A 22369-nucleotide genomic window follows, 5' to 3' on the forward strand; every position below is an offset into this window, starting at 1 on the left:
TATATGTTTATTCAGAGAAAGTACGTTTTTGTGTCTGATTTCGTAACTTAATTAATAGTTAGCACTAATTAATTAGCATATTTGAGGTCACCCCCAGGAACCATTAAGATTGACACTTAGTTCGTGAAAATCCGATCATTAGAACGAAAGTTATTCAGGGTGATTCGTTTTTTTTTTTGCGGACTGTACTCTCTAAAAATTGTTTGAAAATAGTAGTAAAAATAGTTTAAAGAGCACTGAGACAAAAATTTATTTTTTTCAAAACGACCAGAATATGATAAAATGTATTGTATTTTTGGCTCTATGGGAATGCTGAAAAGATCAGTAATTTTTACCGAAGTGCTTTGTTAATGATTTTGGTAAAATTAACATTAAAACAGGATTTTCTAATGTATGGTAAAATTTAATAAACGCAAAAGTTTGATAATTTTATCATAATACCTTAGAGTATGACATTGATTTGGTTGACTTTCTTTTCAGCTTTGAATTTTGAACTGAATATGTGGTAATGGGAACTATAATTTTGAAAATCTGAATTTCCTGTAAGCAGTTACCATATAAACGGGAAAATTACCGTATATTTTAGTTTCATTAACCTAAATTTTGTAGCTTTTTTTTTTAACCAGAATTGTTATTATCTTTCAGTTGAAAGTAATTTTACTAGAATTTCTTTCTGCTTGCAAACATTTCAGACAATTTGTCCTCGGAAAAAATAAAATCAATGGAATTTTTTATTCATAATTTTAAAAAATTCGAAATTCCTGGTTTATATACAGACGAAAGCAGAATTTTATTTTCACATATTCCTAAATGAGTAGATTTTTAGTAATTTCTCAAGAACGGACCGTTAACAAAAATATCGCTGGTTAGTATAATACATTAGTGAGTGATAATGCACGAGTTTTCTTTTATTACCTTTCAAAGTTTTCTCAAAAAATAGCTCTTTATTCTTATAGCTCTTTATTTATTATAGCTCTTATCTGATTGTTGAACTCTTAAATGGTAAAAATCTGACAAATTTTTATCATAATTTTTGTCCTAAACTTCGTTATTGTTTGATTTCTTTAAACTGAATATGGAATAAAACATAAACTTCGCGCAGTATAGCCGTGTCCAACCCTTAATATGTTAATATTTAAAGTTAGTTTTTAAGTATTTCTTCTTAATTGAGTATTTATTTTTGCAGGTATTTTTAAGGGAGTCGTTGGAACAAGCCCTGGAGAAAGAAAGAGTTAACATCCTTAGAGGGTCAGTGGTCACCATCCAGAGATATGTCCGAGGATATCAAGCTAGAAAGAAATATAAGAGTATGCGGCGCGGCGCAGTCAAAATACAAACTGCATACAGGGCCTGGACCGCCAGGTATGCAAATTATCTAATAACTCTGATTAACTGGACTAATTTACTTGTTTACTTGCAAAATTGGTAAATAAATATCTATATATAATTAAAACTATATCGAATTAGTAAACGAATATTTCAAATTCGTTAAAACTGTATCAAATTAGTAAATGAATATTTCAAATTCATTTAAATTATATCAAATTAGTAAATGAATATTTCAAATTGATTAAAACTGTATCAAATTAGTAAATGAATATTTCAAATTCATTAAAGCTATATCGAATTTGTTTTAATAAATGCTAATGTAAACTGCTATATAACTGTATCAAATTGCTGTAACTGTAAAACTACTAATTTAACTGCTGTTTAAATCTCTAAAATTTCTTTAACTAACTGCTAATGTAAACAATTATTTCACTAAATATCATATTGCTTTAACTAACTGCTTATGTAGAGTACTATTTTACTAATCAAATTTCTTTAACTGCTAATGTTGACTAGTAAACCATGAAAAATTGTTTTAACTCACTGCTAATATACACTATTATTTAGCTATCAAAATAATGACTAATTGCCAATGTAGACTACTATTTAACAATTTAAAATTGCTTTAACTGCTAACGTTATTTAAATATACCAAATTTCTTTAACTAACTGTTAATGTAGACTACTATTTAACTATCAAATTGCAATAACTCACTGCTAATGTAGACTACTATTTAACTATATCAAATTGCTTTAACTGCTAATGTATTTAGCTGTATAAAATTGCCTTAACTCACAGCTAATGTAGACTACTATTTAACTACATGAATTGTTTTAACTGCTAATGTAAACGATTAAACTTTGTAGAATTAATTTATCTCACTGCTTAAGTAAACTGATATTTAATTATCTCAAACTGTCTTATTTTTCAGACGGCGATACCAGACTGTGCGGAAGGGAATTATTAGAACGCAAGCCAATTATCGCATGATAAGGCAAAAAAGAGAATACGATAAGGTGAGTTTTCTGAATTTAATTAGTTTTTAAAAACTAAGCTTAAGTAAATGCAACTTAAAGAATGTTCCTGTCATTAAACTCTTTTTAATGCTTAAAGAAACACATAAGCTTAAATACAACGAATTCATAATATATGTAGTGATTATAATTATGCTAACTACAAGTTAAAAGTTAGTCAAGCCAAAAATACGGGTTGTTCAGAAGATATTATTATTATTGCACCAGAAATATACATGACAATAGGTAAGTGCCCATACATGGCTATTGGCACTTACCTATTGTGAACTGTTGCCTCATGTGCTTCTGAACAGGTTATAATAGGAAATCGCCCCTAGCTCAACACGTTGACATTTCCGACATGAATTCTTAAGCAATTTTAATGCTGTTAATGTACCCTAACTTCCCTAGAAGTCTGTCGCAACATTTTTACGAACCCCTGTTACACAAAACTTGTTAAAACTCGTACATTTTTTAACACGTTGAACACTGGACTTTCCATTTAGGCCGCGTCAGCCACCGGTGGCTGACGTTGAAATTACATTTAGGCTGCGTCTGCCACCGATTGTTGACACTGACCTTTCGCATAGGCCGCGAAAAACAGCTGGCCGACAGCGTATAACATGATATAGAACTATGAAATTTACACTCTTTTATGGAATTGCAGAAAATTTATTCAAAATTTACTTAATTATTGTGATTCTTGGTTTAATAAATTCAATTTAGTAGATTTTTATCCACCCCTTTTTTTAAACAATTCGTAGGATTATATAATTCACCACTTTTGTCAGATATGTCATGACAAACCTTCTAAAAAGTAGCAAAATCCGTCTAATAATTGCAAATTTAGTTCGCAGTTATTTACCGTGGCCAGATGGGCAAGTCATGTAAAATTAGCGTGGCGTTAAACGTGTTAAAAAAATCTATAGTTTTAAGTGCAAAATTCCATTACAAATTTCAGAATCGAAACCCTCACTCCCGAATTAGGTAGCGTGGAGCATTTGTACAAATACAAGAAAAAATTTGTTCCCCAGTGTTATGAATTAAAGATGACAAACGTTTAAATGAGTCTAGGTTATCAGCATTCTGTTCTATAATCAAGCAGATATTGAATATCTTAACGATTTCTTTATATTTCAGATCAAAGCCATTCTCGCAAGAAAACGGGAAGCTGATCGAATAGCTATAGAACGTGTAAAAGAACGAGCCAATCGTGAAGAACAAGAAAGAACATCCAGGGCTGTTGCAGGAGTTAACCATCTTGAGATACCAGCTGAACTTGCTTTTATATTCAGTAAACTGGATGGTATGTTTCAAAAACTTTTTTTCTTTAAAAAAGAGAAATTAAAGTACCATTAAATTCCTAAGAGTTTGAAATGTATTTTTCTTTTCTAGAATGGCAATGCGTCCACAGCGATCGAAATGTCATGAAGGTTGTTGGCGAGATAGCTAAATCCATATTACCAGAATATCGCCTTCCTTCTGACATTGATCAATATGCTTTTACAAAGTTTACTAATGTCTACTTTAAAGCCCACATCTGGGGAATGAAACGGGAGCCAATTAAAACGCCATTTTTAGCCAAGACTAATGAATCGGACTACCAGTGTTCTTTAGCCTTGTTTAAATTGGTAAGTGAATACTGTATACATTGATTAGATATTCTATAGATATATTTTGTTTCTATAGATATTAATTGTATATTACAAATTAATAGCAAAATACAATATTTTTTAAAATAACTTTGGGATTTATTAACACAAATGTAACAGGAATCAAGCGAATTATGGAAGAGATTAACATATTTAAATGATATTTTGGTAAATTTGAGGTAGTTTTAAAATTGCACTACACCGCGGGAGACACTTATCATGGAAAATTTCTTTTCATTTGCATGAGTAATTTAAAATTTGAAGAATCTAAAAAGTTAGTTTAGGTAAATCTAGAGTAAACCATTAAGTTTCAAATGCTAATTTTTTTTAAATTTCTTAAAATGCAAACAAATTATGGCAGGAAAACTCAGGATTACGCAAAGTAATCCTGTAACGATTTGTTTGCATTTTAATATTTTGAAATATTTTTCAGCATTTGAAATTTCATGGTTTAGTTTAGGGTTATCGGAACCCAGTTTTCTCTTATTGCACTTTAAATTTCAAAATACTAAGAAATAGAATTTGCCTTAAAAAATTTATCCCATGCTATCCTGCAGTAAAATATTTTCTGTTAAGCTTTATATCATAAATCTCTACTCAAGATTGTGAAATTACTTTAGGTAAAAACAATGAAACATTTTATCAATATGAGGTTCTGTCCACGTCTTTGCAAAAGTCAATCATGCTGAAACTTTATCTCTGTAATGCTCACTAACTCTATTGCTAACAAATTATTTTCTATTATAACAATAGTTTTATTTAAAGATTAATTATATTAAATAAAGTTAAAACGCATAAACATATTCTTAAATTCAATTGGTTTTTTTCTTCTTCAAAATCGTATTTAATGCTTTAATTTATTGATCTCGTCATTTAATTTTATAAAAGGCGTTGAAGAGCCGACCCAATTTTCGGGTTTACGACTTCTAATGTTCTACTACGTAATCTTGTAATTTTGAACCCGACCGAGAAGACAAGGGAACTCCTCGATCAAGCATTGTGACTTTTTGGTGCATCAAGCTTTTTGGTGGAACTAACCCGCATTTGCGTTGCATGGAGAGAGGAAACAACGAAACTATACCACAGTTAGCCCGATGGTAAGGGGATTCTAACCAATGATCAGCCTATGACTGGGCATTTTTTATGTCAGCCCTGTGGTAGGTACTAGTCGGGATCAGAATTCCCATCAACTAGCTACAGCTGGTATTAGAACCTGGGTCTCCTCATTGGGAGGTGAATACTTTATCTCGTCATTTTCTTTTATAACAGTCGTTGAACAGCCGACCCAATTTTATGGGTTTACGACTGTTCAACTCCGTAGCCTTGTAATTTTGAACCCAATCCAGAAGACAAGGACATCCTGGATCGAGTATTGGGAGAAATTTGCCTTCGTGGAGGACTTTTTGGTGGAACTAACCCGCATTTGCTTTACATGGAGAGGAAGACCACGAGAACCACCCGCGGTTAGCCTGACGGCAAGGGGACTCTAACCCATGATCCGTCTACCACTGAGGATATACCGCATGATCCGTCAGCACTGTGGTCGGTGCAAGCCGGATGCGGAGTTCGTATCGACTGGGATTCGAACTAGGTTCGCCTCATTGGTAGGCGAACGCTCTATCCCCTGAGCCATCGCGGCTCTGAACTCGTCATTTGTGATTGTCTGCTTTTTTTCCTGAGTTAATAATAGAAAAATAATCTCTCATAATCTTTAAAAATTTCTGTTTTATTTCAGAAATGGCCCAATAAAGGAATATTTGGAAGTGTGAAATGTTTGATTTTATGACTTAATTTATTTCTTGATTTAGTGTTCAGCATAAACATAATTGCGTAACTATATTTTTTATTTTATTTCTGGAACAATTTATATCTGTCTACTTGGGTTTAAACTTATTGGAATCTGGAAACCATACGGATGAGTAATCAAGCAAAAATGAGAAATGTAATAATTCATATACACGCATACAAATTTATTTTTTTCTTTGTTTTATTGAGATGAATGTAAACAGATAATGATGTTATAAATAGTACACTCTCAGAATATTTGTCTAAACGTTGAACCATAACATAAGCGCTTTGAATCATACTATTTAGCAAATTTGCTGCAATTTTTATACGGTTTCGAATTGAACCGCTTAACCATTCAGGTTAAAATATTGAATCGTGTAATGAAATTTAAGAATGATTTATTTGCTCATGATATGGTTTGTCTTGGCCCAGTATTAAAGTTGAATCAAATATGAATGATGTTATGGCTCAACGTGAGGTACTATTTCCAACAGTTGAAAGAAATTAAAATTTATTCAAACTTCATTACTCTTTCTGTAAACAAAATACCAATGGAAAAGTAAGTTTTGAGGAGGTTACGTTTTTACAATGTTAAATAATATACTGCGGCTTAATATTTATTAATAATCAAGATGTATGCGGCTTAATATGTAAGAACAATCAATACATATACTATTTAATGTGTAACAACAATAATAATATGTGGCTTAATATGTAATAACAGTCAATATATGATCTGTAATAACAATCATTATGACTTTAGTTTAATATGCAATAACAATCAATGTCAAAATTTCATCAAAGATTATGCTTAGGAAATCCATTAAGAAATTTCCTAAATTTTACAAAGAAAAACACCGCAGCCAATCTCCAAACGAGATTCATCAGAAAATCTTTGAAGGATTAACATAAAAATAGTATGGTTCAATATTTTCTTTTTAGAAATTTAAAAAAATTTGTCCCAAATATCTTGAAATACTGACATAGGAAATGTTTGCTTCAGGACACAGATTAAATCATTATATAACAGTAATGAATTTGCTGATAAGACATTACAACTTCTGCGCGAATGCCTCACAGTTTTTAATCATTTATTTCCAGATTCTTCGATTTATGAATGACAATAACCTGAACGGTAAGAAGGAGCGGATTTTGGGTGATTACATCGTCCAACAAGGTCTATTGAATGAAGCGATGAGAGATGAGATTATCTGCCAACTTTGCAATCAAACGTGGAAGAACGATAATGATGCTAATAATGAAAGAGCTTGGATTCTTATGGCTAATTGTCTAAGTTGCTTCACACCATCGAAACACCTCTACAAATATTTGCTCAAGTAAGTTGCATTTCAAACACTACAACTCGTGCTGGTTTGACAAGAAGTATGCTCTGACAGTTGATAATTTTGTTTGGACAAAATTCTAAATAGAGATGTTTGAGATGGCATCACTGCTACGGCATTATTTGCTGCGGGTCAACTATCAATGATCAATCTATGCCAGGGGTGACCAAACTCCTTAATAGTCGAGCCATTTTTCAAAATTTTTAATTTTTTGCGAGCCGCAATTAAATACGTTTTTAAAAGGTATGTAAAAAAAGTATTTTTTTTTTTACATAAATTATATTTATTGAAAACAAGTAAGTAAAAGTACAAAATATGTGTAGTGAATTTAAATATTAAAAATTAAACGGATTTATTTTACTTTTCTTCATAATTCTTTAAAATTTGGTGAATAATTGGTGACAGCACTTCCCAGTAATTCTTCGCAGTATGTCCTTTTTTGGACCTTGTGCCACTAAACCCCACATTCAATTCAATTCAATTCCCAGTAATTCTTTGAGATGCTGGTTAGTTAATACTGATCGGTGTTTGGATTTCTTGAATTATAAAGTGGAATAAAATGATTCACATAAGTACGTTGTTCCGAATATTGAAATAATTCGACTAGCAGCCTTTTTTAATTCGGGATACTTCGATTCTGGTACAAATTTCCAAAATTTAATAATCGACGTCAACTTATATTTTAATTGTAGAGTTTGATCTTCTTGCATCTCTATTAATTCTAATTCTTCAGATTCTTAGTCTTTCATATTTGTTCTCAGTAATTTGAAAGATATTTTGAAACACATACGGAACGATAATAGTTTTTTAATAGCACAAAAATGAAAAGGAAACTCTGGTACATTTATCGAGAGCCACAAATAATCCTTCAAGGAGCAGCTGCATGTGGCTCGCTGCCGCAGGTTGGCCACCATTTTTTGTCTCGTTAACTTTTTGTCACAACTAGAGGAAAAATTACTTGTTGATTGTGTTTTAATTATGTTGAAGATCTTCAATAAAAAACCATACTCAATTAGGATACAAAATACAATGAGAATTTAATTTTTTTTCTTCTAACAAGCGTTTCAGTTGGAAATGAAATAATGTGAAACCTTAGTAGTTACCCTTAACAGCCACAGTATTATGACTTCTGTGAGTTAAGTCATCTAGTTCAATTCCAGAGTTGTTTTTCGTAGGAATAGATCATAGTTTATGAAAATAGCGTTTTCGTTCGTAGTTCTTAATAACGTCTCAGTCATAAAACCTGAATAAGAAAAGTAATATGATTGAAAATTAAAGACATACTGCTTTATTGCAGATTATTTAAGACATTCATAATTATGCTTAATCTTTAGTTTAAGATCGCTTATCTGTAAACCACCTGCATTGATCATGGAAAAATTATCTTAGGCAATCAAACAGGTTTTGATGTTTTCAGCATGAACTCCTTCAGCATCGATTCTTTAGATTTCAGCATTTCTCTCTCTTAAATATTAATTTTCGATTTTTATAGTGTATACTTTTTCTATTTATTTTGACAAGTGCAAACCAAAAAGGGGGGAGGGGGGAGAACGATTTATGTTCATGAAAGTTGAATCTGAGTAAAAACGAATTTCGAAGCAGACATGGGCCGTTTTTATCCAACATGGCCCATTTTTACTATGCAATAACTGTAACGAAGAACTGATTTTCCACTTTATTGATTTATCAAAAGTAAGTAATTCTCAAAATGCAACAGAAAACGATCAAATTGTCATTTTTGTGAAAAACGGACATAAGCCATTCTTCCTCCTTGATATTCAATTATTCTAAAAACACATATTAGGGTTAATCATAACGGAACATCGTGCATTTAAAACAATACAAAAAATTTATTAAAAAAATGAAATAATTATTAATCACCGTTTTATTTGTTTTGTTTGGTAAAAAACATGCTTTTCCTATCCATGTGTTTTTTGTTCTATTTATTATTCCATTCTATAGCTTGAATCCGCTTAATCTATATGATAATTTTCAATTAATCTACATGATATGAGAATGGAACAAAAATCGTAGCGCTGCACTGGGTGACTAACATGTATACACAGCCGTTTCCAGCTTGCAGGTGCTGCAGCTTTTGTCTCCGGAAATTCTCGTGTCTGTGTTAGAAATAATTCTCTACAAGGATTCGAGAATGATAATTTTCTTCATGAACGTTAAAGGTTGTTTTGTATTTTTGTATTATGCAGAGAGAGACTCACCTAATTGATTCATTGATTGTTTGTGAACAGGTACGTGTCCGACCACGCTCATGACGGATACAAGGCACATTGCCAAAGAAAACTCCTGCAGGGTCAAAAGCTTGATCCAGAAGGTCGAAGGACTTATCCACCTAGTCTTTTGGAATGGAAGTCTAACACCCGCAGGACGAATATGGCTCTGGAAGCTAAGTTTTCTGACGGTGAGTTTCATTTTGTGCATTTGATTTATCCTAATACAGTTTAAACCCGCTATAATGAACTATGGATATAGAGAACACTCTGTTGTAGTGAATGTTTTTAGTTATTCCGTCCGAAACGTTATTTTACTAATGTTTCACCCGATAATAGCAGAGATGCCAACTGCTCCGGACACGCCAAAATAATAAAGAAAGAAAAGGTAAATAACTTCATGGTAAATTTTGCCAATATTTAACTATTTTTGCTTGCTTCTTAAAAGGTAGAGCATGACTTAAGTGCTGTAAGTTGGTGAATTATATAAGTCTACGAATTATATAGAAATAGTGGTGGATAAAAATCTACTAAATTGAATTTATTAAACCAAGAATCACAATTGATAAACTACCACTTTAAAATATATATTTGCTGCCCGGAGCAAGTTGGCATCTCTGTAATCGTAAGCAGCTGAGAAATATTATTTGTTTCGTTTATAGTCAGCTAAAATTTCTCTATAGCAGTTATTTATGTAAATTATACAAACTGTTCAGTCTATGCATGCGATAAGTTCAGAAGTATATAATTATGACTTTTAAATATAAATGAAGTAATACACATTATAAAGGAGTGTTTAAAATGAGTTATTTCATTAAATTTAATATAGCGAATGTTTCCACAAACAGAAAAAGCGAATTAGTTGCGCAGAATTTCCAACTTCTAATTGTAGCTTTCGCCCAAAATGGTGGAAATCAAATAAATAAACATCTTAAAAAATCGCTATAAGAAGACTACGACTTCGTTATATGGAGAATATTTTGAACGTTATATAACGTTCGAAGTAAAAATTTCATTATGGGAAGAAATTCCCAGTAAGGAAACTTTATTAGAATGGGATATTTAGTTAGTAAATAATTTATAATGGATATTAGGAGTTGTAATCATCTGTTCTAATAATACTACTGAGTAGTATTTGAAAAAGTGAACCATCATTTATATTAGATTTATTGCTGCGTGCTTCCTCAAATAGTTCATTAAAGCGGGTCAAACTGTACATTGCTGTAAATTTCGGTGCGAGTTGAACTAAATTATTTAGCAAATTTCATTCAACTTATGGATCTAAATGAAAGCACATTATCTGACTTCATGGACTTGAACGCATGATTACTTAAGCTCAACTTAAATACAAACAAATTTCCATTTCCATTTTACTCACAAAGTTCCACAAATTTGAAAAATTGTTTTAAGTGCCAATGGTTGAATGTTGAACTGATTTTTTTGATATAATAGTAAATGTTATTGTAGCGTTTGTTTTGCAAATTTAGGATTAATACTTTGATGTTGAGTTCATGTTTTGTTGTCTCTGGTTTGACTATATTTATGTAACGTGCAAACAAATTTTATTTATATGCTTCAGTGTAAAAGATCCAGCATAGCTCTTTTTTGAAAAATTACGACATTCACAATCATAAATAGAATGCGTTTAAATGTGTTGCTTGGAATTTTTAGGCTAATTTATTAACTGTATTTGATAATTCTGATTTCAGTAAAGAACATCTCCATATTTGAAATCCTTATTTACTGTCAGAAATTTTACTGCCTTAATATCGTTCGAGCTTTCTGTAATCATATAATAGATTAAAGTGGAAAAACGATTTGCGTCCATTTTCCAAAAAAAAAATTACACTTGGATTACTACTGTTACATTTTGAGGAGTATTAAGTTTTGTAAGATTTTTTCCGAGAGTTATTACACAGTGAAAGTGTGCCTTGATGTAGATAAACGGTTCCTGTCGGCATTGTAATTTGTTTTTTTAGACTCGGCTTTCATGGACATAAATAGTTTCACCCCCGTCCTTGACCATACTTGATTGTACGATACTATGGTTAAACTTGAACGGAATAGCTGAAAGTACTCATACTTAAGTATACATTTTGAACTAATTATTTTAAGACTGCAACTAGATAGTTAAAAAATAGTTGAAGGTGTTTGTTTCTAACAAATAACAGAGTTCAATTATCACAGGCTTTTAGCTTCAGACTCTGGTTAAATTTTTCTGATTTAATTTTAAACTGGCAGAAAACACCTCTCTTTAAAAAAAAAAAAAAATAAAAAAATAAAAAAAAAAAAATAAAAAAATTCGCAAAAAAATCTGAACTATATTTCCACTTCCAGGCCTTATTTTTGGCAACAATTTTTAGTTCAAGATTTTGATATTAAGACATAACATAATTCAATTCAAAATTACGTCGTTGTAACAGTATACGAGAGAATTGAAAGATTTTAAATTGTTAAGAGTTAAAAAGAATGTTATATCTTTATTAAATTAAAATATTTGAAATAATACACAAAAATTAAAAGCAAATTTAGGAAAATTTCGTTCGCCGATTTTAAATTAATTCGTTTAATTGCTTTTCATTTTTAACTATTTTTATATTTTATTTTTTTAAACTTTTTAATTCTCTAAATATATTAAATTCTTCGAATTCTCTAAATATTTCACATAAGTTTTCACGTTTAGAATAAAATTGTCTACATAGTTTTGCTACCATTAAACGTATTAATATTTCCGAGACTATTACCGAACTAATGAAATTTTAATGACCCTTATTGCAGGTAATCAAGTTTAAAGCAAAGTTAGTTAAATTGAGAAAATCAGAATAATTATCTTCAAATACTAGTTGCCAGTCCTCGAGGAAGGCAAATTTCTCCTAATACTCGATCCAGGAGTTCCCTTGTCTTCTGGAATAGATTCAAAACGACCCTTTCATGTGATTCTATGGCACCCTTCACACTTTTGTTTGCCTCCTGGTTCCTTATATTGTATTTTTACTTTTTTAGTTTCAAAATACTACAAACATGGTTTTTTGCACTTAAAATTTCCAACTGCAGTCTCTCATTTTATATAGAGCTCGCGTTGTTTCAATGGATAGACGTAGTTTCCTTGACCCAGAGTTGTTCCAGTGATTTTTTTGTTGTTGTTAATTTTTACTCCAAACTTAATTTGTTCACTCGTCAGACACTCGTAAGACAACATCGTTTTATCTGTTTGCCTGGAGTACGTATTGTCGCTTATGTTTGACGCATTATAACCAATTCAATACGCAATGTCAGTTACGTTTGGAGCATTATAACCGATTCGTTAATGCAATATCGTTGATGTCTGGTGCATTACAACCGATTTAATATGTCATCTCGTCTATGTTTAGTGGATTATAACCGTTTCAATTTGTAATGTCAGTTACATTTTTGGCACATTATAACAGATTCCATATCGTTCATGTTTGGAGCATTATAATCGATTTAATATGTCATGTCGCTTATGTTTAACGCTTTATAGCCGATTCAATACGTAACAACAGTTATTTGGCACTTTATAACTGATTTAATATGTAATATCATTGATGTTTGGTGCATCATAACCTATTTAATATGTCATGTTGCTAACTCATTATAACCGATTCAGTACGTAATAACAGTTATTTGGCTCATTATAACCGATTCAGTACGTAACATTTCTTACGTTTGGATTATTATAACTGATTCAGGACTCAATATTGCTTAGATTTGGAGCAATATAACAGATTCAGGACTCAATATTGCTTAGGTTTGGAGCAATATAAATGATTCCATCTCGTAAGGCAATAGCCCTTATTTCAACTCTGATTGGGAGCATCTTAAATACATTAGAAAATTTAAAATGCATAAAAAAAATATTTCTTCAAGCATCCATGCCGAACGGATTGAGATTTTATTTGAACGGTTATTAGAGTTGAAGGTTAAAATTGTTCCTTACACCAGCATTCTAAATTCCAGAACACTAGCTCAAACAGTTCTGGACTTATAAGATAGAGACACACACGCAGAACTCTTCTTTTCATTACTATTGATATTTAATTCTTTTAATATACGATAGTCATGAAAGTAGTAAGATAAACAGAATCGAATGTTATGTCCATTTTTTATAAAACATGATCACTGTGTATTGTAGTACTCTTTTTTCATGTTGAGGAAAAACTAATAATTCCAATGCTTCTCTCAAATATTGCAGCCGTTAGTCACGCAATGTTTAACCATGAACTCGAGCAGAAATGTGAATGACTCATCCCAGTGTTTATAATATGTATTAATATTTTTTTGTGTTATTTTTCTGTTTTAGGCGGCAGTATGTACGGCCCTGTGGAGTCTCTCACCACTGGAGAAGAATTTGCAGCCTCTTTGCTTAAAGCCAGGTGAGATTGCACATCTACCTGAACTACTCACTTATTTGTTGCCAAATAATGATTATGTTTTGTATATTTGCAATTTAAACCAAACATGTTATTTCGCATTTCGTGGTACCATGTCGCTAAATAAATATTTTGGAGGATGTACTTTATGTAACAGCAAAACAACAATGATTATTACTTCCGAAAATTGTACTTCTGAATATTTGCAATTTAAACAAAGCTTATTGTTTTCTTTTTTGTGCTGTTCGTTATTTCGTTTTCGTGATTTTTTTTCCCGTTGCATCATGAAGTTCAGTGAACATTTTTGTTGAATATATATTATTTAATAACAAAACAACAACGTTTTTTACTTTCGAAAATTGTACTTCCATGTATTAAAAATAAACAAAGCTTGTTATTTTCGTTGTACAAGTTCAGTAATTATTTGCAATCCGAATATTTTTGGCAATTTGAACAAAGCTTATTTCCGTTTTTCGTGATTTTTTTCTTCTTTTTTAGTTGTGCAATTCGTTATTTCGTTTTCGTGATTTTTTTTTTCGTTGTATCATGAAGTTCAGTGAACATTTTTGGTGAATATATATTATTTAATAGCAAAACAACAACGTTTTTACTTTCGAAAATTGTACTTCCATGTATTAAAAATAAACAAAGCTTGTTACTTTCGTTGTATAATGTCAGTAATTATTTGCAATCCGAATATTTTTTGCAATTTGAACAAAACTTGTTATTTCCGTTTTTCGTGATTTTTTTTTAGTTGTACTATTCGTTATTTCGTTTTCGTGATTTTTTTTTCCTTTTTACCCATGAAGTTCAGTGAACATTTTTGGTGAATCTATATTATTTTACAGCAAAACAACAACGTTTTTTACTTTCGAAAATAGTACTTCCATGTATTAAAAATAAACAAAGCTTGTTATTTTCGTTGTACAAGTTCAGTAAATATTTGCAATCCGAATATTTTTTGCAATTTAAACAAAGAATATTTTTTGCTATTTAAAAGACTTATGATCGTTTTAAATATTTTGACTCCTTTATTGTAAATAATAATGAACCATTTTCAGTTCTTTTAGTTACACACAGTTTGACTTTTTATGTGAATAAAATATAATGGAAAAAAATGACATATAGTACTTTGCATGAATGAAGATATTTCATTATCAGGTTCAAACTTCAAATGCGCCATAGACTCTTTCTCCATGCATGTTCCACTTCTAATCAAAACGTGAAAAAAATAACTACAAAATAACATTAAATGAAAAGATTTTTAAATAAGTCTAACGTCAGACAATAAACTTAAAAAATATAATTGTTTTTGTAAACCGCCACCAATAATTAAGAGTGCGATATCATGCAAGAGATTGAACTAGCAACGTTGTTTTGAAATTTACTTATAAGAGAAATAAACCTATTCAAAAACATTACTTGTGGAAAAATTGAGATTTTTTTTCTTGTCCTCCAAATACCATTAATTGTCTGATAAGAGCGCCTTCTGTCAACAATGCCATGGCGATTATCTTTTCCAAAAGAATAAAATATTTTAATCGGTGTGCTTAACCTTCCATATTCGTAAATTAATATCGAAGCCTTTTATAGCTTCAGTAATATTTTGTTTAACTGATTTATAACTTTTGTGAGTATACTTTGCCACTGTTTGTCTTTAACAGCTTTATTTTCCTATTTAAAGTTTTTATGTTTAGTTTAATGTTTATTTGCAATCATAAAATATTTTAAGTCTTATCGGTATGAAAGAGATAAGATTTTTTAACTTATCACTTTGCAGATTATTCTTCTATAGTAACTTTATAATTGTTTTATTTTGGCTTTGGTAATTCAAATCTTTAATTTACGTAATAAGGGTGTTAATAATTAAGTAGTTAAAAAGGTAAAAAAAAATACTTAAAAATTTCGAATCTTGTTAAACTATGATATTGTTTAAATATGCTGTAAAGGTAACATGGTAAAAAGTTGAGGCATATAATCGTACTTTATAAACTTGAATACGAGATACTACGGCTCAAATTCAATGGAAATAGGGTTCAATTTATCACCTTATTTAGGTTGTGGTGAAATCGAACCGTATTATGGTTTGAAATAAAGATATTGCTGTTCAACCATTGACCCTATTTTACTGAACGTGTAAGCAGGTATTTTTTTTTTATCATGACAGAAAATAATTTTTATTGTAAAAGTAATCGTAAAAGTATTGTAAAAGTAAATTTTTATTTTAAAAGTAATTGTAGAGTAAAGATTAAATCAAATAGTGCAATAGTGGGAGTGAGATAAGAACAAAATTACTGTCAGTATTTTTATCGATAAACAGTTGTCCGAATTGCGTGGGAGCAATTAACTGGGCGTTGGAGTATATATTTTTTAAATATTAGATAAATAATCTTATTTTCAGTCAGCGAACTGAAATTAAAACTTCCTAAACATTTGAAATAATTTGAAATTTAATTTAATAAACATTTTTATTTATTTTTAGTTCCAAACGTAATTTAATCTCCTAATTACGAATTGTTAATTATAACTAATTTTTCTATTTCAAAACATAACGTCATCAATTTATATCTGCTATTATTTTATCCAAACAACTATATTTTATCTTACAATTGAAATAGCCTCAATTTTAGTATTGAATTAGATTTATCAATTCGTATACTTGATTTTGTTTACAACTGCAATATTTCAGTTTTATAAATGTTATAACTAACATAACATCGAGAAAGCATGTTATGCTCCTGCTTGTAATACCCCAATTATTATATTTTAACAATTTTCAAGCTCATAACAAGAATTTCTGTTAAAGTTTGAGTTTTAATTATGTTTATTTTCTTAAAAAATTTTAATAATTCGTAAAAATTTATACTTTGATTAGAATGCCTGAAATTTTGCTAAGAAATGTAGCTAAATGAAATTCAAATCAAAAATGGCGTTTTTTGAGTTCAAATTATGAAATTATTAAGGAAATTGATTTTATTATTTAAAAATAATTGTTTAAAAATTGTTTCTTAAATATAAAAATTTGTTTAGTTTTTATATGCATATAAACATGAGTATATATAAATATAATCATTCAAAGTAATTGTAATTATTTTTCTAATTTAAAATATGAAATTAATCGCAAAAAAAAACTCGAAGAAACTTGTAATATTTAAAAAAAAAGAAAATTTGATATACTGAATGTGAATTAATTAACGTTAATCCCCTTTGACACACCATATTAACAAAGAAACAAGATATCTAAGTTGCGACTGTTACAATTCCAGCTTTTGGAAATAATTGCGCAGCAAAATCGATCAGTTATTTTTCATTCCTACTGTAGTTAGCTACAATTCTGTTCAAATTCGCATTGAAATAGCTCTGACTCTACAATAATTACTGTATATAAACTCCATTTCAAGATATTGGTCCATCTAAAAACGGATTTTAAAAAAACTGTTAAATTGCAACGACATTTATCAAATTTATAAAATTATTAACTATGCAAAAATTAGTATGAAACTTGAACTATGTCACAAGTCAACATCTAATTATCATACCTGTGTTTTAAAAAATTTTTAACAGCTTAAATTGTTAATAATTACAACTGATTTGTTAAAATTTTTTTTTCAATGCGTGGTTGCTTTAACCCCACATATTTGATTTTCTGAGACATTGCTTTCTTAACACGAGATAGTTTTAATCAATATATTTGTATTCCAGATGCATTGATTTTTCTTTTATGCAATATAGTGTTAATCCAATATAATTGTACACAGGAGGCACTAATTTTTTTTAACGCGACGTAGTAGTTTTAATCCAATATATTAGTATTTCTGAAGCATTGATTTTTTTTGGTACAATATAGTATTAATCCAATATATTTGTTTACAAGAGGCACTAATTTTTTTAATGCGATGTAGTTTTAATCCAATATATTTGTATTCCAGAAGCATTGATTTTTTTTGGTACAATATAGTGTTAATTCAATATATTTGTATAGAAGAGGCACTAACTTTTGTATTGCGACGTAGTTTTAATATAATATATTTGTATTCCAGAGGCATTGATGATTGCTTTGGTTGGAGTGTAGACCTCGAGGATGATGGGGACTTTTACGAGCTAAATGGATTTGATTACGTTTTGGACTTAGTGGCAGAAACTGAAGTCCCACCAGCTTTTCCAGTCTGCAAATCCTTTTTTCTTGTATCCGCCAACAAAGCTAAAAAGAGTGTTCCTTCTAGTAACATTTGGGCTGCATCGTAAGTTATTTGAATTATCTTTGAATGTCATATTGTTAAATACTTCTCTAACAAAATAAGGTTTGCCTTGATTTAAACAATATATCCAAATAGTTTTTTGAATGAATTAAATCCCCGAAAAATTAATGCATGATTGTTGAAACTGTCATTTAAATTCATAGAATAAATTAGTCATATAGCCTCATTGTCACAATGATTAAAACATTGAGCTGTTGTTGTGAAATATCAGTGTCTTACTCCCGATGGGAGCTTGAAGTCGACCTGTCTTCAGATGGATGGGTACCGAAATAAAAGCTGCCGTTGCACGATGTCGAACTCTTTGTCACTACCATGTTGCTGGTTGTTGAAATTGTGGAGCATTAAAATCCATGAACCCTTATTAAATGATTTTATTACTGATTATTAAATAATTTTATTGCCTATTAAATAATTTCATTAACTGATCAGGGGCCTGTTTAGAAGAAATTTGGGTTCGTTAACGGACTCTTCACGAAATATCTTTTCATAAAAACAGACCCTTCACAAAATATTTTAACTTAAACAAATTTGTGTAGGGTCCGTTTTTATCTTCATTATTGTTTTGTTAATCGAATAAACCCTTCCCAGGAAAGGGGGGGGGGAGAGAAAGACATGTAAATGAACTAAATTTTGTCTTCGGCAGACGCTTCTGCCCTTATTCGTCCGAAATGAATATTCTGCGTTCAGCAGTATAGGCTAAATACCAAATATTTGTATGTTGCATCGCTAATTTAGTAGCTGCAATTGCTGTTTATTTTTTAAAATTTAATTTTTTTAATTATAATATTACATTGTTGAGCATAATCTCGTATGTCTTTACAATTTAAAAAGTCCTTGAAAAAGTTTTTTTGCAATAACAGGACCCTATTTGCACAAATTCACAAAAGCAGGACCCTGGTTGAAAGAATGTGACTTAACGTTTATTTTATATTCACAAATTATGAGTAATTTTTTCAAAATTTTTCAAAAACGGACCTTTTACAAAATGTCTGGACAGATCCCTGCTGATAATACCTTATGAAGTGAAACAAAAATTAAATAAGTTGAAGAAAATTCAAAATCTTATGTATATTCTAGAAACAGTAACCGTAACATTTGCTCATTTGTAGAATTGTACTGTTGCAGCATTTTCTTAGTGCCAATCTATAAACATTCCTTATTTCATAAAATATGATTTTTTATTGTGAGAGACTAGATAACAATAAGTGACAGCTCCACCTGTCGCGGAGGTAAAGAATCAGTGTCATTTTTATTAAAAGATCAGCTAAAAAAAAAAAAGATAATTCAGACAATGCTCGATGCAGTATCTTTTTAGAAGTAGTTTTGGATATCGGAATTATTTATTTCTTTTCAATCTCTTTCACAGACCTCACAATCCAGAACGTATTAATACGTTTGAAATGGAAATAGATGAATCACCTCCAGCTCCAATACGGTATAGACAACCTGTAAAGTCTAGATCGATTGACGATATAACTCGTGCCGACCAGCATTCATCTCACGAATATGGTAACTTTTTTTATTTTCAATGTGTATATTCTTTTGATTTCGTCAAATTTTAAATTGCAATCGTTGATATTGTTATAATATGACAAAATTAAATTTAATAGCTTGTGTGTTTCATATGAATTAAAGTTCTCACCGCCATACCAAATTGGGTCATTTTTTTGCGCAATTTATTCTTAAACATTTTTATAGCGTGATTATTATCCTACAAATAAACATAAAACTGTGAATCAGTCAATTCTGGTTAATATAATAATTTCAGTTTAAAAATAAATGCTAATTTGTAAGCAAATGCTCAAATAACATGCGCACGAAAAACCAGATTGAAATATATGAAATATAATTGCTCTGTATACAATTTCTAAACTTTCATATCACTTGACTATGAAGAAGAGTATCCTGAACTTGATTATCTGAAACTAACTATCAAATCACTTGAACTGTATTGCTAAAATGAAGCATTAAATTTTTGTTTATTTAAAGCTATGAATTTTATCTTTATGAACTATTCATACATATACGTCGTATGATTTTTTAAGTGAAAGATTAAATAACTACATAGTAAATGGTTTTCTTTCTTTATTTAATCAAAAAAAGTACATTCCATTACCTTCCAGCAAGTATTATGCCAACAAAAACTTTTATCTACTGAGTGTGTATTTATGTTCCTTATATGATTATGTTTCAATTACTTATTCTTTTATATGAGTAAATTTTGCTGAAAATAATTAGGTAAATAAATTTACTAAAATAGTGAGAGATACAATACCTTTTCAAATCTCGGCTTACCGCTGTAACTTTTATGTAGATATTTCGAGAAAAAAAAGTGAGAGCAGAAACAATATCATTTACGCAGTTTCACAATCTTTTAAGTACATTATGTAAGTTTCTTAATATTAATTGGCGCATTATATATTCGAAACTTATTAATATATTTCCAATATGTTACACAGACTCTTAGTGAACCGGAATTGCTGTCTCAGTTCAACGTTCTCCAGTCGTTGCTAGTTTTTTTTGTGCTCCATTATGCCCCGTGGTGAACTGTTCGTAAAGACACGGTTCCCAGTAGAACACCGAAGTCAAGCTTCACTGGCTGTGGTCAGTAAGCGGGTGGGTGACCACTTTGATATCAGCCTGAGTGAGGACCGAGGGTGCGCGGTATAAGTCCTCGTTAAACTGTTCTACCGTAAAGCGCTAGACTTCGTGCGCAGGTCGTCCGTCTGCCAAAGCAGGGGAGTCATGCGCTCTGCAGAGAATGAAAATTGCAATGACGTGTCTTCAGATCACCCTCAGCGATGTTTTCCAGGCCCTCGCCAATAGCCTATTGTGCAGCTTTAGTGCGACGTAAATAAAGTTCCTACTTTGCGCTCTATTATATTATAAAACAATTTATTTTCTCAAGGTAATTAAATCCTAACTAATTTTTGTTTCATTTCGATATAGTGAGAGAAAGAAGAAAGGAACGTCTTCGAGCCACTTCACATGAAAGATTATTGGACGATTCACCCAGATTAGATCTTCCACTATCAAAAACAAGTGCATTGAATGATCGCTATTTTGAAAATGGCAAAACGACACGATCCGACTTGATCATTGACGATCCGTACAGCAGATCTAGAACAGATCCAGTATCATCATCTGTAATCGGACTATCCAAAAGCAGACTTAACGATCGGTACACTGAGCGGGAATTGCAAGGACTGTCCGAAACGAGCAAACTCAACAAACGCTATCTTGCCACCAAATCGAACAACACGTCTACGCAGCCCAGGTCAGATGTTACGGAAGAACTTCATCACGCGAAAACTGTCCAGAGTCCACCTCCACAATCTGCTGCTTGGCAAGATGAGCTTGGTTTGGCATCTTCTGCTCTTAACGATAGGTATTTCTCTCGCCAAGAGATGTTGAAGAACACCAAAACTGATGCTAGTGATGCCGGCAGTAGATTGGATGGAAGTATAGGAAATGACAGAGCTTCAAGTCTTAATGATTCTGGAAAACTGAATGGCCACTCTCCTGATCTCAATGGCAGTAGTCATATGAGGCCGGCTAGTTCTTCCTCCCAGGTATTCTTCTTGTTTTAAGTTGTGATCAGTTCCGTTGTTGCATGATTTAAACGCATTCATTATAAAATTTAGATTCTGAAAAGCTGTTGCCTTTAATGTAGATACCGTTTTTTGCTTCGTAATTCACAATGTGTTTTGTAATAACCATGTTTAATAAATGCCGTTGTAAATATAGTGAAAAAAGCTTAACATAAAGGGTCGCAGATTAACCGATAAAGCTCTCCAAACTGAGTAATTCTGATCGCATAATCTTGGGCTAAAGCATCATGACCGGATATTTTCGATACCAGTTAGCCTGATTGAAAATGTTTCTATAAAAGAGTAAAAAATGCGATTTAATTTTCAGAAATTGGGTGCAACGCTGCAATGGCTAATATTAAAGTAAAAAAGGACAAAAAATTTTTTTAACTTTAACCAATCATTATTAGAAATGATAAAAAAAATGCAGGATTATTATCATCAAACATCAAAAATTAGCATGTCTAAACTGAATGTATTCTTTCTGTACGAACCATCTGTAAACTTAATCCTCGAATAAAATATTTCAAAAGAATTTAAATTTTTCTTTTGATGGTGTCTACTTCAGAGTTGGTCATAGATTTTTCTTTTTCATTTAAATGCTAGATTGCGAATTCTCAAGCATTAAGTTGTAATTTTAGCAAGGATTCTCAAAATTTACATTAAAGGCAATCATTATAGAACAGGGGTTTCCAACTGGCGGCCCGCGAAGCCTTTTTTTGTGGCCCGCGAACTAAAATATATTAGTTGTCATTTTTTACGGACAGTTTTCGTA

The 22369-nt window shown here is 30.8% G+C and overlaps 1 protein-coding gene across 1 annotated transcript in view; it reads left to right on the forward strand.

Annotated features, from left to right (window-relative positions):
• The window catches only part of LOC107445751 (Myosin 10A), a 281182-nt gene that overhangs the window by 150504 nt on the left and 108309 nt on the right, over nt 1-22369 (forward strand). The window contains exons 20-29 of the mRNA XM_071185451.1: nt 1187-1362; nt 2262-2346; nt 3484-3649; nt 3739-3974; nt 6885-7120; nt 9376-9545; nt 13676-13748; nt 17786-17986; nt 19371-19513; nt 20954-21576. Coding sequence (XP_071041552.1) covers nt 1187-1362; nt 2262-2346; nt 3484-3649; nt 3739-3974; nt 6885-7120; nt 9376-9545; nt 13676-13748; nt 17786-17986; nt 19371-19513; nt 20954-21576 — 2109 coding nt within the window. The remainder of the gene's footprint in view (nt 1-1186; nt 1363-2261; nt 2347-3483; nt 3650-3738; nt 3975-6884; nt 7121-9375; nt 9546-13675; nt 13749-17785; nt 17987-19370; nt 19514-20953; nt 21577-22369) is intronic.

The sequence above is a fragment of the Parasteatoda tepidariorum genome, chromosome 9 (assembly GCF_043381705.1).
Source record: "Parasteatoda tepidariorum isolate YZ-2023 chromosome 9, CAS_Ptep_4.0, whole genome shotgun sequence".
In the NCBI taxonomy this organism is placed as follows: domain Eukaryota; kingdom Metazoa; phylum Arthropoda; class Arachnida; order Araneae; family Theridiidae; genus Parasteatoda; species Parasteatoda tepidariorum.